Raw genomic sequence first — 16,113 nt, 5'->3', positions numbered from 1 at the left:
TATAAGGTGTAAATCACTTGGGGAACATGTGAATTACATTTCCCATGAGCTACTCCAAGTCCGAGTTGCTTGCATGCATGCCTCATGAAACATTTTTATTATATTATTATTTATTTTACCTAATCTAACCTTAACTAGCCCTTAATTTTACAATGAAAAATAAACATGGAAAACAAGAAATAAATTACTTACCCAGGTCTTTTTATTTTTTTGCCATTGACAACACTTAACCCTACATTTTTTATACTAATGGTAGAAATGCATTAAGTAACTTTATTTAATTAAATAATGCACCAAAGAACATAAAATAATAACAAGCAAAAATAGACAATATCTTCTAACTATCACAATTGTTCTGGCTTTCCAACTATGCGACAGAACAGTTACAAAAATTCCCATGAGAACAAAGCTTTCACTAACTGAGAAATTGACAATTCTCTGTTCAGAAAACATTATTTGATCGATGAAAACCTTGGCTTTCTATTGGTTATAAATAATATAAAATTAAACATTAGAGAGCTATCAACAAATCCTGAAAGAGAGGATGTGACAGATGGGAGTGGCAAGAGAGGTCTGATTTTCTATTTGATGACTGTAACCAAATAAAACTCAAGGCTATAAAAAGTATGTTTGTCTGAGCAATGATGATTTTATAGTGAGTAATTTACATTTAATTTCGTACTTATTGGAGGGGTGGTGAATAAAATAGAAAAGAGAGGATGCCATTTCTCACACTAGGGGAAATTCAGGATTTTTAAAAATATTGCCTTATAAAATTAAAAACTTAACTTGTATATGATTAAAATATGGATTATTAGCTACAATTTTATGCTATATTGATTGGTATAACAGAAAAAGTAGTTTAATTAAAGTGTGATAATTATTTGCTAAAAGACTATGACGTGCAGTTAGACCCACCTGTTACGAGAGGGTTAAGCTGCTACATGACTGTCTAGGCATGTACAACTTATACTTAAACTGCCTTTCCTAGGAAAATATTAATAAAAAAAATGCTAAGGTTGTGGTTTTTTTCATTCAGTTTGTGGCCCTCAATTCTTCTGTTTCTACCACCAAGAAATATTTCAGGCAAGTGACATTCCTATAAATATATATCTGTTCCAATATAATCAGGGGGAAAAAACCTATTAAAAATGCTACATTTGCTTTCCACAATTCCATGGGCCCAACTGATATGCTTTAACACTACTAGAGAAAGATGTTACTGAACTAGTAATTAATAATGAATTTCATGTTTATATTTACAAAACAACTTGCATTAACAGATTTTTGACATTTTTTGCTACAATGCTGGCAAGTAAACTAAATGATATGACAAAATTTATGGTTGAAACTGATGTGTTGTCTTATGGAATTAACTTTCTATACAATATGTGACATGTTCAGATATATATCTCATGATTGATAATTTTAGTTTATTATTATATGGCTAAAAGTCTTTATCATAGACTTCAAGTCTGGATGTTTTACCATTTTTCATTTGTCAAAGGTATTTGAAAAGGGAGTTATTTAGCATGTACATCTTTTAATATTAATCATATATCATAATGAATATTTTTTTTTGTCATTTATGATCTTAATTCCAATTAGTTTGGCCAGTATTTCTACACTTGGGTGGCTGACCAAGTCAGAAACCATATAGATTGCCAGTTGAGTTCCTTACCCACTAGGCCTATATATATCACACTGAATACTGAAATTGTTTTAAAATGACTTACACTGAACAAAATTGACCAACTGGGTCTACATATGGTTCGAGAATTAAGAATGTGCAATATAAAAATTCCTTTCTGTAAATATACCCTGTGAGAGTTCCATTATAGGTGAAGTAACTTCTGTAGTAAATATTTCTTTGGACATTATTTGTAGGCAAATAATGTTTATTTTTACACACACTATTATGATCTTGTAGCTCATTATAAGCATTTTAGAACAATGTAAACAACAAAAAATAAGCTAATAAGTCTTTCATCTTATACACTTGTCTGTTTATTTTTTTAGACATGGAAAACAAACCACTAAGATGATTACCCCTGTTACTTTTATCATATCTTTAAAGATAGTGCTGGCTATTTTTTCATAAAACTGCTGGTTTAAGATTTAGCGTCAAGATTGTCATGTTTGAAACTATTTAAACTTTTTGTTATGCAAATTTACATCGTGCAACAACCACTGAAAACAATCCACATGCACATAAAATTAATAAACACTTGAAACCAATAATATTTCAACACATTTTATAATACTCACTCTGAAGTAATGTTAGTAAATTATCATTCAGATGTGTTGTACGTCATATGAATTGTGAATTTAATATGGCAAGAATAGAAGTGATTTTGTAGTGTTCATTACTTCTGAAATGAGATGAACATGTAAGTGAAGAAGTTTGAAAAGAAGGCAAAATTCTTATTTAACATAAACCTTTGTCCCTTTATTTGGCTTCCACTTATGAACGAAGTTTGCAAAATGAACTGATGCATAAAAAGTGTGACAGTCAAGGAAATGGCACCTTTTATTTCCTTTTACGGGTATCAGAACACAATGCAGTAGGTTCAGCAATGAAAAGCTCATGGAAACTGTACATTTTGCAGGTATATGTAACATGTTTATCCCTCCTGTAGTACAGTACAAAAATACTGTGGTAAAATATCAACACACAAGTCTTTAATAACATGAAAAAATTTAAAATAGATTCATTTCCTACAACATTTTCACACTTTGTATTAAAAACAAAAGTGCACTTAAATCATCGAGACAGCAGAAAAAATAAGGAAACCTGCACAGAATAATACTTAAATTTCCATAAAACTCTTGCACCAAAGGGTATCAAACAGTTTATAAATAAAATCTACTCAAAAATAACTGGTCTTACATTTTTGTAAAAGCATAAATTCTGTGCCGATTGCTGCCAAAAGGTGTAAACCACCTAAATGTAAATGCAAGAACTGGGACAGCAATGAGCTTATTTATACATCTATCTTAATACTGAACATTAAATTATTGGTGTAACTCAAACAATAAAAACCTACTGACCTAAGAAAACTATAAACAGTCACCAGGGGCCTACACTTAAGTACATATACAAAAAAGTTAGTATAATCAAACTATCAACTCCTGGTGAGAGTTTGGAATCTTAAAACATGATTTTTTCTTCTTCTTGTAACATTAGCTATTTGGTAATTTAACCAATAAAAAAGTTCAACAAATATTAAACCTATCACTACATGTACAAACTTACTGTAGACCATTATCCCAAATGTGATTATCAGAAGAAATTATCTATTGTTATTTCTAGCCTAAAAATAAGAAAGAGGATATAATTTAAAACAAATGATCCCATTTTAGTCTAATAAAATATAGTGTAAATAATTAAAATTGTAATGAGCAATAACTAAATGTGACAAACTCAAAATTTTATACTTTGGCCACCAAACCATTTTTATCCAAATAAGTTGCCAATGAATGTTTCTGTTTCACACCACTCTCTCTTTCTTAGTACAAGCATAAAGTGCTGATATCAGTGCTCATAATTTGGCTTTCCTAACAGAGAGGAATACTAAGAAGTTTGTCATTTCTTGGTGCACAACCCAAAACACTGGGGTTGGTCCCTCACAGCTCGCTTAATGATCAACAGGAATGAAATTGAAATTGTAGTCTTTGTTTCGTTGGAAGATTTCAAACACCTGGAGAAGCAACTGTGAGGTGAATGAATTCACTTAGAGGAAGCACAGAACAAGCTTATACCAAGGGTTCTGTACAAATGCACCCAGTCAACATATGAACTGTCCTGATCTTCCTGTGGCTCAGAATCGATGAAACCTGCAAATGAAAACAAAATATAATCAGAAAATACATTCATCACATCCACAGTGTTTTATTCAGATACTCATGTTTCACTTTGACAATTTAAGTGAAAAAAAGTGTACAATTCTGTACAGATATAGTTTTCTTCATACATTTAATTTCGTACTTATTGGAGGGGTGGTGAATAAAATAGAAAAGAGAGGATGCCATTTCTCACACTAGGGGAAATTCAGGATTTTAAAAAATATTTAAATAATTAAATTCATGTATCTTCCTTGGTATCTCCCAATAGGCATTTACTTGTACAACATGCATAGTTATATGAAATTATTAATTAAACAAGATCTAGTGAGGAGATTCCCCCTACTTAAGACCACAACAATTTTTTCCTTTTGTTTTTGTGTGAAGAACAATAATGTATAAGTCAATCTTAACATTAGTATGTTTTGATGTTTCTATTACATTTTAGAATTGATTTTTCAGTATTACCTTTTAGTAAAAGAAAAATATTAAAGTCTGTTTGTCTACAAGTATGAATCAATGCGCTTTGTGTAGAATCCCCTCTTCACAAAGCCTTCCATTAAAAACACTATGAACACAGTGAACTCTTTGAAACGGAAAAAGCATGCAAATAGATAACTGAAACATGGTCACCATTACACAAGTTACATGGGAGATACATGTAAAGCATATGTATATTTTACTAAGACAATGTACAGTGCAATTATAAAGAAAACTAAGTGTTCATTGATCCCTGTAATATCCTGCACACTAGAATTGCATTTTAGTCTAATTTTGTATAAAAGTCTGGGTTGGCAATGCTAAGGGTTTCTTGGCTCCTGCTTTGGAGTGGCTTCAGTGTGTTTCAAACTTCAGCTCTGGAGGTGATGGAGATCCCCTGCTCCAGCTCCCTTTACTTGGCTCCAGCTTTGGAGCAACAAAACCCCAATGCTAATTATGACAATACAACTGATGTTTTTTTTCAATGGTGTCATTTAAAATTAACAGTTCATTAAGCAGGTTTACAGGAAATATGAAATTTAGTTTTAAAGTTTTATATATTTATTTTTACAAACTTTTCAGCTATGCTTCCAACAAAATCACATTGACATCAGTATATTAACTTTTTTTTTATTAATTAATAATTCAAACAAAAAACAGCGGGAACACAAAATAATACAATGAAAATTATGAACAGTCTTTATCTTGAACAACTTTTAAAGTTAATTACAGAAAAGCATATTAAGAAAACATAAATTAACATAAAATTTAGTGTTACCCATTATTTGTATATTTCTATCCCTCCCACTTTCAATATATTCAAGCAAGAATACTCCTGTAGTTTTGATTTTCATTCCAATTGAACTCTCAATTTGTTAATTGTTTTACTTCCCAAGAAGATAAAGTATCGTTATTTATAACATTTTACAAGTGACTGGTATTTTTTAAATAAATAAGAGATGAAAATAGTAAAAAAGCTCTCATTCAGCTTTATGTTTTCTCACTTCTGAGAGAAGGGAGCAGAAGAAGAATCTACAGTTAGATATAATGCCACAGTAAAATCTAGCATAACAAAGTTCCATATCACTCCTTAACTATTTTGATTTCTCTCCAATAATAAATCTATAACATGCCTAAAACACTGACTTTATTTGTGTTGTCAATGAGTAAGCAGTATAATTAAAACAGTAAAAGCATGAATTTGAAAGGTAGAAATTAAAGTAATACAGCTTATTTATGTAAAAAGATTTCCCCTACAATGAGGTTTAATATATTAGAACTGTGAGTTAACGAAGGCATGTATGGCATTTCTGCTTTTTATTAAGTTATATGAAGAAACCACTTTTCCAATAAGTGAATTATTTTTTGTTTAATGTTTGATATAATGTGCAACGAAAGTGTACATCTGAAAAACGGAACAGCTCTGATCTGGCCCAAGGCTAATCCTAGTTCATACAGTTCCTGAAAATTTTGTAAGTTTAATATCTAGGATTGGAAGGTATTTGAAATTTGATAATGTAGTTGGGTTCTGTAAAACTACAATATCTTTATCCAGAAATAGCAGGAAATGTTGAGAGAATAAATTAATGCTAATATGCAAGTAAAATGTATGTGGTATAATAGTTTTGAAATACAATTTACCAAGTCCAAGTTTTCCTGAATAGAACTTGTGATTTCTGATTTGCCTATAGAAAAATTTTGTTACCCTAGGACAGGTTGTTTCTAAGATAATCATTTCAAATATGGGATTTTCTTTATAATAATTTTGTATATATAGTCAGTCTCCTCCAGCAACATTTCATGCTTTGAAAAGGAAAGTCAAAACAGTGAATGTTACATCGGTAGAGAAGAAACATTATGTAGTATGCAGTTCACTGTTTTACAAAGGTTAAAATACTTGATATTCATTGTTGTAAATTGCACCATTTGGTTTTCATTCTTAGCTTCGGCATTAACTAAGACTATTACTGTTTTATTTATTAAATGTAACAAACAAAACTGATGATAAACCAGTTTTTCTCAGCCTTTTGTTCAAACCAGTCAATCTCAGTTCTGTTACTTTCTTTATTAATTACATTTAAACATTTCAAATGTCTAAACCAAATATCTGCTATTGAAATCTGCAAATTTTTGTTCAATCTCGGTGTTATTGTGATCAACTCATCTTACACTAATGCCACAAGTTGATAATCAATACAGTGCCAGTTTGAATAATAAAACAATGTTGTTTTCCCTCAGCCAGTTACTTCAGTATTTAATTATCTATGTCAACCATTTCCTTGAAAAATCCTTACACAATTAAATAATTTTAAAGCCAATGCTTCAGCCTGTAACTAATTCACAACATGTGGCAGCAAAGTTAATAACAGAAGGTTTTGTCAGCATGTATCTCAATGTTATTATGGATGTCTAGCAAAATGATGAACATATGAAAAAAAGTTTTTTTATGTTTTAGATGCTTGGTCAGCCCTCAATTCATTACTTACAGAACCACTATTATAATAATAAAGTTCAGATATATATATATATTCAGATCTGAGATAGTAGCTACATTTGTCTTGTGGAATTCCACTCACTGTTCTAGAAAGTACGTTGATGTTGGATATAATAACATACAGGATTCAAAATAGTGGACCAAAACAGACATTTTTTTATATTTTCTGGTATTTTAAAATTTCAGGATAAAAATATTTCAATGAAAACATTTTAGCTTTCCAAAACTTTTGACTACATTGTCAAATTTTAAATATCTTCCAAGTCGAGAAATTACATTTAAAAATTTTCAGGACCGGTGCAAAACCTTGACTTTTGTTCCAAGCAAGAGAAATTAAGTACTACACTGTTAATTTTCAAATGTTTCATAAAAAGAGTGATATCTATAATTGGATTAAAAAAGTACAATGATATTTCTTAATCAATGATTTTTTTAATTTGTTGAAAGGTGGACTAGGATATTTTGAGCATGTCTGATTTTATTAAGTGGTTAATAAATTCAGATAAAAAAGTATGATAAAAATCATGTAAACTGCAGATTTTTTTTTCACATTTATTATCCAGCCCAACTGACAAGTTCTGGTATTGAACAAAAGGCTTCTTGGAGTGACAGCATACAAAGGATAAATTTGAAATATTTTTACATGTCTCTCATCTGCAATCCAAATGATATTTTTACATGTCCCTTATCTGCAATCCAAATGAATAAATAAAAATCTGCACTTGAAGTGATTTTTTCATCACAAATTTTAGACCTATTAGTTTCACCACCTTTCAGTATTTAACTTTTCTCTAGATACAAATGTTTTAATTCAATATAAGTTTGCCAGGTAAAGTAGAAGGCTGCTACTGAAGATGTTGGACAAATTCTAAAAATAATTTCCAGTTATTTTTTTAGTTAAATATTTTTTTTTATTCAACATAACTACCAAAACTAATAGATTATCTGATATTTAAAAAGTTTATTATGAGTTACATACCACTGAAGAACATTATGGTCACTGGTGAGAGAGGGGATCAAGATCAGGTTGGGGTGGAAGGCTATGTGCTATCATGTTGGATTCTTCACCTGTTTTTTCTTCTTCTCTCCTTTTTAAACATGCTGCCTTTGGATTGAGGTTTCGTTCTACCAGAAATAATATGAAATATTATTCACTTCAGAAAATTATGTTAAGTGCATGATGATAAAAGAATCTAAAACACCTTTTAGTACAAGTACTCTAATAAATGTTTCCTATTTCAACTTCTTTTGTTCAAATTTTGTGTATCAAACATTGACTTCCATTTAAGGGGAAAAAATCATGCAGATGATATTAATTATCTTTGAAACATGTAAGTTATGTGTGAAAATTACACACTGTGCTATTAAAGAACCACATACATAATTTCAAGCTTATAACGTGTAAATTCTTTCTGACACATGCCATGTTTTACTACAACTTTACACACTTTGGTTAAACTTACCTCTAACTTGTTGTTCTAGTGCCGTTATCACTTCAACAGCTTGGTGGAGAATATTCAGTTTGGTCTGGGCCTTGTCTCCCTTCAAGTGCATCATACACATCCTACCCAGTTCCTTAAATGCTTCATTGATATCTTTAACTCGAATTCTGAATAAATACACGAAAAAACCTGTGCAGACTGCAGTTAAATGTGATGGAAGATAATGTCAATCTGACAAGTTACAAATCTTGGTCACACCATAAGAAAAATATATATGCTCTGAATAATTATGTAGTTATATATAAAAAAAAAAGTGCCTTTAAACATCAAATGAACTGAGTCATATGAGAGATATAGGTCTACTCATTTAGTGATACAAAGTTTTAAGGAAGACAACGTATATATTGATATTCTAAAACACTAACTGATATTAAATCAGAAGATCCATGCTGTCATATGAGAGATATAAAAGTCCACTTGTCTAGTGAAACAAAGTTTTAAGGAAGATAATTTATATATTGATATTTTAAACCAAATAATTTGTATATATTTTCTGGCTATATATGATACAATGTTGCCACCCAAGATTTACTAAACAAACTAACTATGATGAATGAAAGTATATAGAATACTCATAAAAACAAAGTACCAAATAACATGCCTTAAGCATGGAAGTGGTTTTCAAACATTTATCTTAGCAGCAAGAAAAGAAACAAATATTGGAAACTTAAATGGATCCCCATCTATGAATAAATTAGATCCTTTCACAAATATACCAGCTGTCTCATTGGCTACTTAGCTACTTTCCCAAGTATACCAGGCTGTCTTATTGGCTACTTAGCTACTTTCCCAAGTATACCAGCTATCTCATTGGTTACTTAGCTACTTTCCCAAGTATACCAGGCTGTCTTATTGGCTACTTAGCTACTTTCCAAAGTATACCAGCTGTCTCATTGACTACTTAGCTACTTTTCCAAGTATACCAGGCTGTCTTATTGGCTACTAAGTTCTGATTCTCCATAAGAAAGTAGTATTTGGTTCTTTTTATTACAAACCTATCAATACAACTTACCCAATGTAATAACTGTTAAAAATTATAAGAAGTTAAATCCCAACTAAAACAAGTGAAAGACTGGCACTTTGTACTTTGAAATTGAAAAAAACTGTCACAGCTTTTTACCCTGAAAGTGCTTTACTCCCACCTAAAAATATGTGATAATACTAGGCATTAGTAGTATAAGACATTCTGATGTTTCTATTAATCATTCAGACCCAATATGAGAGAGTAATAACAATAGTAAAATATCTTTTGGAAGCTCTACAAGAATAGTGTTTTATACTCAGATTGATTTTTCCAAAGTTTATTCTTTAACTTTGTATTGGAAGGTTTACTGACGAGTGATGATAATGATTATAGAACTGAATATCTGTATTTCTCCCCACTAGTTTCTCACCTTTATATCTGGTTCAATGATGTTATTCCTGAAAAAGTCTAGTCACAATCATAATATAAAACTTACCTTTCTCTAGCATTGTTTGCCTGTCTTCTTTCCTTATCTTTTTCAGCTTTTACTTCAGGAGGTTCATCATCATCCGAGTTCCTGGATGAAGACAATAAAACTTTGTAGAAAAACTAATACTTTTTTATAGATAAAAATAGTGATTTTAATATAAGTAAATATATTTTTCTTTCTCTTCTTATATTTAGGTACATTTATGGGTGTGATAAGGTAAAAATTACTAATTAAACATTACTGAAGAGAAACTAGTAAATACTTCTTTGTAAAGTTTTGTTCTCAAACACTCATTTACATGTGAAATTAACACTAGTTAGGCCTACTGTGGAATATTATTTTTCCTCTTCTGCAATTCTTATGCTGACCACCCAGTTACGGTATTTCATAATACTTGGCAGCTTTTACCTTACAGTCTCTTTTGTTTTCTCCCAGAACTCTTCCCATTTCAATTATGATATTAGAAGTAAAATTAAGCTCAATGGTAGGCTGTGCAGAAAACATCCTTTTTTTTCTGTGAATACCGTTGGATGACTATTCAGATTCTGTTAAACATATTATTTAGCTGCAAAGTTAGTTTTAGCAGGTTTTTTTTGTGCTTTAAATGTTTTATCTCTATTGGATTTATTAAAAGAATGACCCCATTACACAAATTACTAGAGAAAAACATCAAAGTGGGATCATCGAAGGGCAACTAGTCTAGTTTGATTCAATTAAAAAATACAAAAGAAATTTATCTCATAATTTTATTACAATTTAAAATGAACATCATAATTTATAATTTGAATATATATCATTATAAAGTGGGTCGCACATATTTTATTGAAATATCTTACTATCCATTATACTGATAAAAACCAAATACAATTTGCTACAGCTTTCAAGGATCTACGCATATTCTGAAATCAGTTTTCTAAAGTTATAATTTGAGGTGATAATGTTAATGAATCATTTATTCTTATAATAAATCACTGACAAAATGAGATTACGTATTTTTGATCATGTTTCTATCAGTCTATATTTGCTTTAACTAGTATACAATAAGTATAAAATAGTATACAATAAGTTATAATCAAGATTAATATGGTAATAATTATCACATTCTCCCAGTCAAAAGATTTGGGTGGCTTTCACTATTTTCAACATAATGGTTTTAAGACTATCTGTAATCAACAAATACATAAAACCATAAAAAGTATTTAATTTTTGAACCAACATATTCTGTAAAGAATTATATGTTTCTCCATTAACTTAATTTTTTTTTCATATTCGATAATTTCTCGCCTTTGACACACACACAATTTTTTTTACTCCCAATATCAACTACCTTTAATTATTGTTCATTTCAAAAGTGAAGAATTTTTGTATGCATTTTTAATTTAGACCGATTACTTATCCAGAAGTTCCCTCGTAATTAGAAATTCTACAATCTCACATGTCTAACTCTTCTGTCATCACAGTGTCTTTCACACTTGTGATACACAACCTTGAGTGAGAACGTTTTGTTCCTTTTGTATGGGATGATGAAGTGGTCACAGTTGTGTCTGAGCCTCCCATTCCTCTCAATTTAGTTTGACCCTGTGATGAACTACTCAAATTTGAGTGAGAATCTTTGTATCTGTCCTTGAGTTTCTCAACCTTGACCCGTGAACTGATGTCTGGTGGAAGAACTGTGAAAAGATCAAAAGTACAATATATTCAATTATACTTCTTTGATTGAAGAACTACTAAAACAACATGAAATTTATACCAGTGAAATAGATCGATCGTCAAAAAAGAAAAAAAACCTCAGCCACCCTGTTTTTTCTTAAAGTTTGATTATTAACCCTCAAGTTACCAACTTCTTTTTATGCAAGTGGGGTCAACACATTGCATAATCTGGAGTAATTATTTTTGTTTGACTATTACAAAGAACTGAACAAAAATCACTCATTTTGTAGGAGTAAAATAAATAAAGTACACTAGTAGTATTTAGTGGGATTAACTGTAATAATGTAGTTTGTTTGTTTAAACATTTTATATGATTCCTATGTTATTAGTAACAAACGGATTTGTAGATCCACAAACATAAATAGCTTAGGAAAATTTATTTAATAAGCCAATGGGGTATAAATAAACAATATCATTGATTCTAGGGTTAATAAAGACAATCTAAAGGCAATCATAAAATAAGCCATTTCTGTGCAGCCAACAAAGGATATTTTTAGGTAGAATTTTCTCAGGAAAATGTTAAAGGAATTTCATAAAAAAATCTACAACTCAACAAAATGACAAATAATGTTATGATTAGTTTCCGTTTATAATGTGGTTAAAATAATGAATATTATTAAACGATACTTCTTTAGTCATTTTGCAATACTTTAACAGTTACTTAATCATTATTTATAAAAACCTGTTTTTCATATTTAGTCCTGAAAACTATGTTTATCAGTAAGCTTTTTCCAGCTGATATATATATATATATACAAGCAGGTATATCATGAATTTATAATATAGAGAATGGTACATGATTTTAAACCCTTAATGTTCTTAATAACATAAAGACAGATATATGTCAAAAGAACATTATATATACAGAATAATTCTGCAGTAGTCATAGTCACATAAAACATCACTAGAATGATACTAGTATTATGAAATGTTCAAAGTAGTAATGTTTGATGATAAATTATAAATGTGCTACAAAAAAACTGTAAACTGAAGTTTACCAGGAAAAGAAAATTTCACACCTTATTAAGTTTGGCTTATCAACAGATTAGTGTTAAACATTATCAAGGTTTATTTGTTCCATTTTTGCTACAAAATGGGCTATCTGCACTCTATCAGATGTGTCATGACACAGAATAAGTTCAAGAATATTTTTTAATACCTCTTTTTTTTTGAAGTAAGAAGTTAAAATTTAATTAGTGTCAAAACCTGGATTATAATCTACATTTTTGTGCCAGGTATATTGACATACATTGACAATAAAATTGTTTAATGAAATTTTGAATGTAACACTTAAAATGTCATGATATGCTCACTTTGACCTGTCATACAGAAAAAGTTAACAGCTTTATTCATGCACGTAATTCACATTTCTTGAAAAAAATTTACAAGGTAGTCTCAGTCTAAAGTCAAAAGTCCTACATCAGTATATATAGTTTTGTATACAATGTTTTATGCAGAACAACTTAAAAAATACTTACCATTGTGCTGGGGTATGGGAGATGGGGTTGTGCCATGTGGTACTGCAGTTCTGTTTTTGAGTGACGTATTTGTAAGGGACTGAGGGCTGGGCTAGATTTATGAAAAACACAGTACTAGCACTCAGTTCTCTATTCTTCTCTCACAATCAAATATAATTTGTTATTTGCAATTTTATGAAAACATAACATAAACCCACCTGTTCAAATGATTTTAATATATCGCTGTATGATTAAACGCACCTTCCAGCCTTTATATTTGTATAAGAACATAACCATATATTTAAAAAGAAGTATTGGTAAATTTCAACAATATATTGTTCAACAGTATACAAACAGATAGACTTTAACACTTTTAAATAAGTGTAAAACAGTACTAACAGTTCAAGCATCATGACAACAGTAAGGTACCATTTCTTTATATTGTTTATAATTCTTCATCTTTATTTATTTTATACCTTTTAATTTAAGTTTTCATTTTAATGACAACTTTTCTCAAGATTATATTTTAGTTCCAAATATTAGTAATATCACTATTAATTTTTACTGATAAAAAAGATAATAAAAGTAACAATAAACCAGCATGTTTGGTGGCCCTCAGGCCACATACAGCCCAGTAACTGAGATTATCTGGCTTATATCTCATCATTAATCATATATTAAATATCATCTTCATATGCATTAAACAATTTTAATTAAAAACAAATTTTAGTATCAAAATACCATTCCTGTATTCATATAAGTAATGAATTACAGCCCAACTATGTTCCTATCCTATATAGTCTGGCCCTCAATAGGTAAAAGTTTGGATCCTTATTTTATGCTACCAATGTGTACCAAGTAGCTAGTGTGTGTGTGCATAATCAGATTAGTGAAATAAATTCCTGTATTTAAAGAACAAAATTAATAATCCAGACAAAACTTCTACCAATTTATCTTAAGTTTTTTTTGCTGTTTCAATAGATTGATTACAATTCATGATTTTTAATCATCAGAACTATATAATAATTCATCAGGCCATGCTAACTTTAAACAGCACACTTCTTGTTATTCCTGACATTAGTCTAACATTATTCAAGACTCACATTATGGGGCTCAAGGGGTGCAAGACCTGAAGCTGTCCCAAGATATGCATGTGTTCCAACTGGTCCAATTAGTCCATTGGAATGTCCACCAGTTGCTGGAAGGTTCATGACTGGGTTGTTAAGTGGGCCACCAGGGTGCATGCCATGAAACCCAATGCCTTCTGCATGGTTCCTTAGAATGTTGATCGCATCATCTAACCTCTCTTCCATGACTCCCCTTGTCTATTTAGTACAGATAATAAATTCAAGATATTAATTTTGTGTATGCTTAAAAAAAAGGTGAATACAGTATTATGATAGTTGTTATGGTGGTAATTATAATATAATCTGAAAATAAGAAAAATTTTAGGAAACATAAAGCAACACAGTACAGTTTTTAAAACATTTTAGAAAAATTAACAATATTTGTATTTTAAGTCTCCTAGAATGTAATTATATTTATGGCAAAGCTATTAAGGCTATCATCCCTAATTTTGAACTACTAACCAGAGGGAAGGTAGGAAGTCAGTAGCACCCTACCATCCATGCTAAAGAATTGACTGTCACTCTTATAATGCACCCATAGTTTAAACTGGCAGGAATTTTTTGTGGTATTGCACAAATTTGAACCCAGTTTGTAAGCTCTCAAATCTATAGTTCTAATATGGAGCCAACCTCTCAGCCCTCTTTTAGAAATTAACTGAAACTACTGAACTAGAAGGAAGGTATACTTAATGGTTGTGAAATACTCTCAAATTGGTCCAAATAATTCAGTAATGTAGCTATGTTAGTTGTATGGAAACTAACAAAAATGGTGTTATTACAAAACATTAGTATATTATTTCTATTTCATCTTAATGCACAAGTGAAGTAGAAGCATTTTTTTTACTAATGTATGCATATTTGGGCAATAATAACTAGACAAAGTGCTGAAATCTATTCAGAGTTCTCCAAAAAACTGATCTTTATTAGAGAGCCCTAGATATAAGAAAATGAAGCTATTAAAATAGTTTGGTCAGTAATTGTCATCTCCTATTAAAATAAGATATACTAAGTGTAAATAACTAACTTTCACCAATTTTGTTTAATCTAAGGCAATTTGTCATTATTTCTTGAGATTTGGAGCTGCAGAATAATAAAGACATAATAATTAAGATAACTTAAAATAATTGGCAATAATGAAAGATTCTGAATTATTCACTACCTCAAAAGAAATCCCATCATCAAACGTTTTCTTTCTTACACTTTTGTTAAACTTGTTAGTTGCTTTCAAAATAAAGGAGGTGCTGTATCATTTTGTCTTGTTTATGGTAACATTCCTTTATATTGTAATAACATATGAACAGAACTGTACACACTATTGACTTTAATTGTCCTAACATTTTTATGATGACACTGACATTTTCCCTTTAAGCTTCTCTTTACAATAATAACTATTGGTATTTATCTGAACTTTTAACTTCATGATTAAGAATAAAAGAACTGTTCACATTTAGTTGCTAAGGGTTTTAAATGAAAATAGATATAATAAAGGCTTAAGTTATAGTCTAACGTTACATATAATACTGTTAGTGTGATAACTATCCAAAAGAATTGGATTTAAGAGGCCACTTTATTATGTTACATTATATCACACAATACCATCTTTGAAATAAATGCTACAATTCATTAGAAAACAATCTAATAATATACACATGTAAATGTGAAAATAACACAAATCCAGTGTATAATGTAAGATCTCTGGAAGAGCAGACAGTTTCACTCCAACACCTTCCTCTTGGAACATTTTTTTTAAAAGAGATTCTCAACTGTCACATGTATCTAAATAAAGCCTTTGAAGCATATTAAGTATGACTACACATAGAATTACTTAAATTCTTTACTTCAAGGATATATGATTTTAACAACCAAAAATTACCTGATCAGATGTATTGGTTGTAATTAATTTCAGAACAAAGTGTACTATACCTACTATACATCTGGAAAAAAGTTAAGCACCCCCGTGTTTTTTTCAAGTGATTCAGATTCGACGTTCTTGTGACTGATTATAAATTACCATTCAATCTAAACGTGTTTATCAAATGAAATTAT

The 16,113-nt window shown here is 30.0% G+C and overlaps 1 protein-coding gene across 1 annotated transcript in view; it reads right to left on the bottom strand.

Annotated features, from left to right (window-relative positions):
- Window positions 1-2,427: 2,427 nt before the first annotated feature.
- Window positions 2,428-16,113, bottom strand: part of LOC106464892 (transcription factor 12-like) — a 71,802-nt gene continuing 58,116 nt past the window's right edge. Inside the window, exons 10-16 of the mRNA XM_022392696.1 lie at window positions 14,044-14,265; window positions 12,962-13,052; window positions 11,209-11,443; window positions 9,780-9,860; window positions 8,281-8,426; window positions 7,797-7,942; window positions 2,428-3,837 (exon numbers count right to left, since the gene is read on the bottom strand). Of these exons, the coding sequence (XP_022248404.1) occupies window positions 7,815-7,942; window positions 8,281-8,426; window positions 9,780-9,860; window positions 11,209-11,443; window positions 12,962-13,052; window positions 14,044-14,265 (903 nt within the window). The 3' untranslated portion in view covers window positions 2,428-3,837; window positions 7,797-7,814. The remainder of the gene's footprint in view (window positions 3,838-7,796; window positions 7,943-8,280; window positions 8,427-9,779; window positions 9,861-11,208; window positions 11,444-12,961; window positions 13,053-14,043; window positions 14,266-16,113) is intronic.

The sequence above is a fragment of the Limulus polyphemus genome, unplaced genomic scaffold, assembly GCF_000517525.1.
Source record: "Limulus polyphemus unplaced genomic scaffold, Limulus_polyphemus-2.1.2 Scaffold1772, whole genome shotgun sequence".
Taxonomy (NCBI): Eukaryota; Metazoa; Arthropoda; class Merostomata; order Xiphosura; family Limulidae; genus Limulus; species Limulus polyphemus.
The sequence above is the reverse complement of the archived record's forward strand: the minus strand, read 5'-3'. Positions and strand labels throughout refer to the sequence as shown.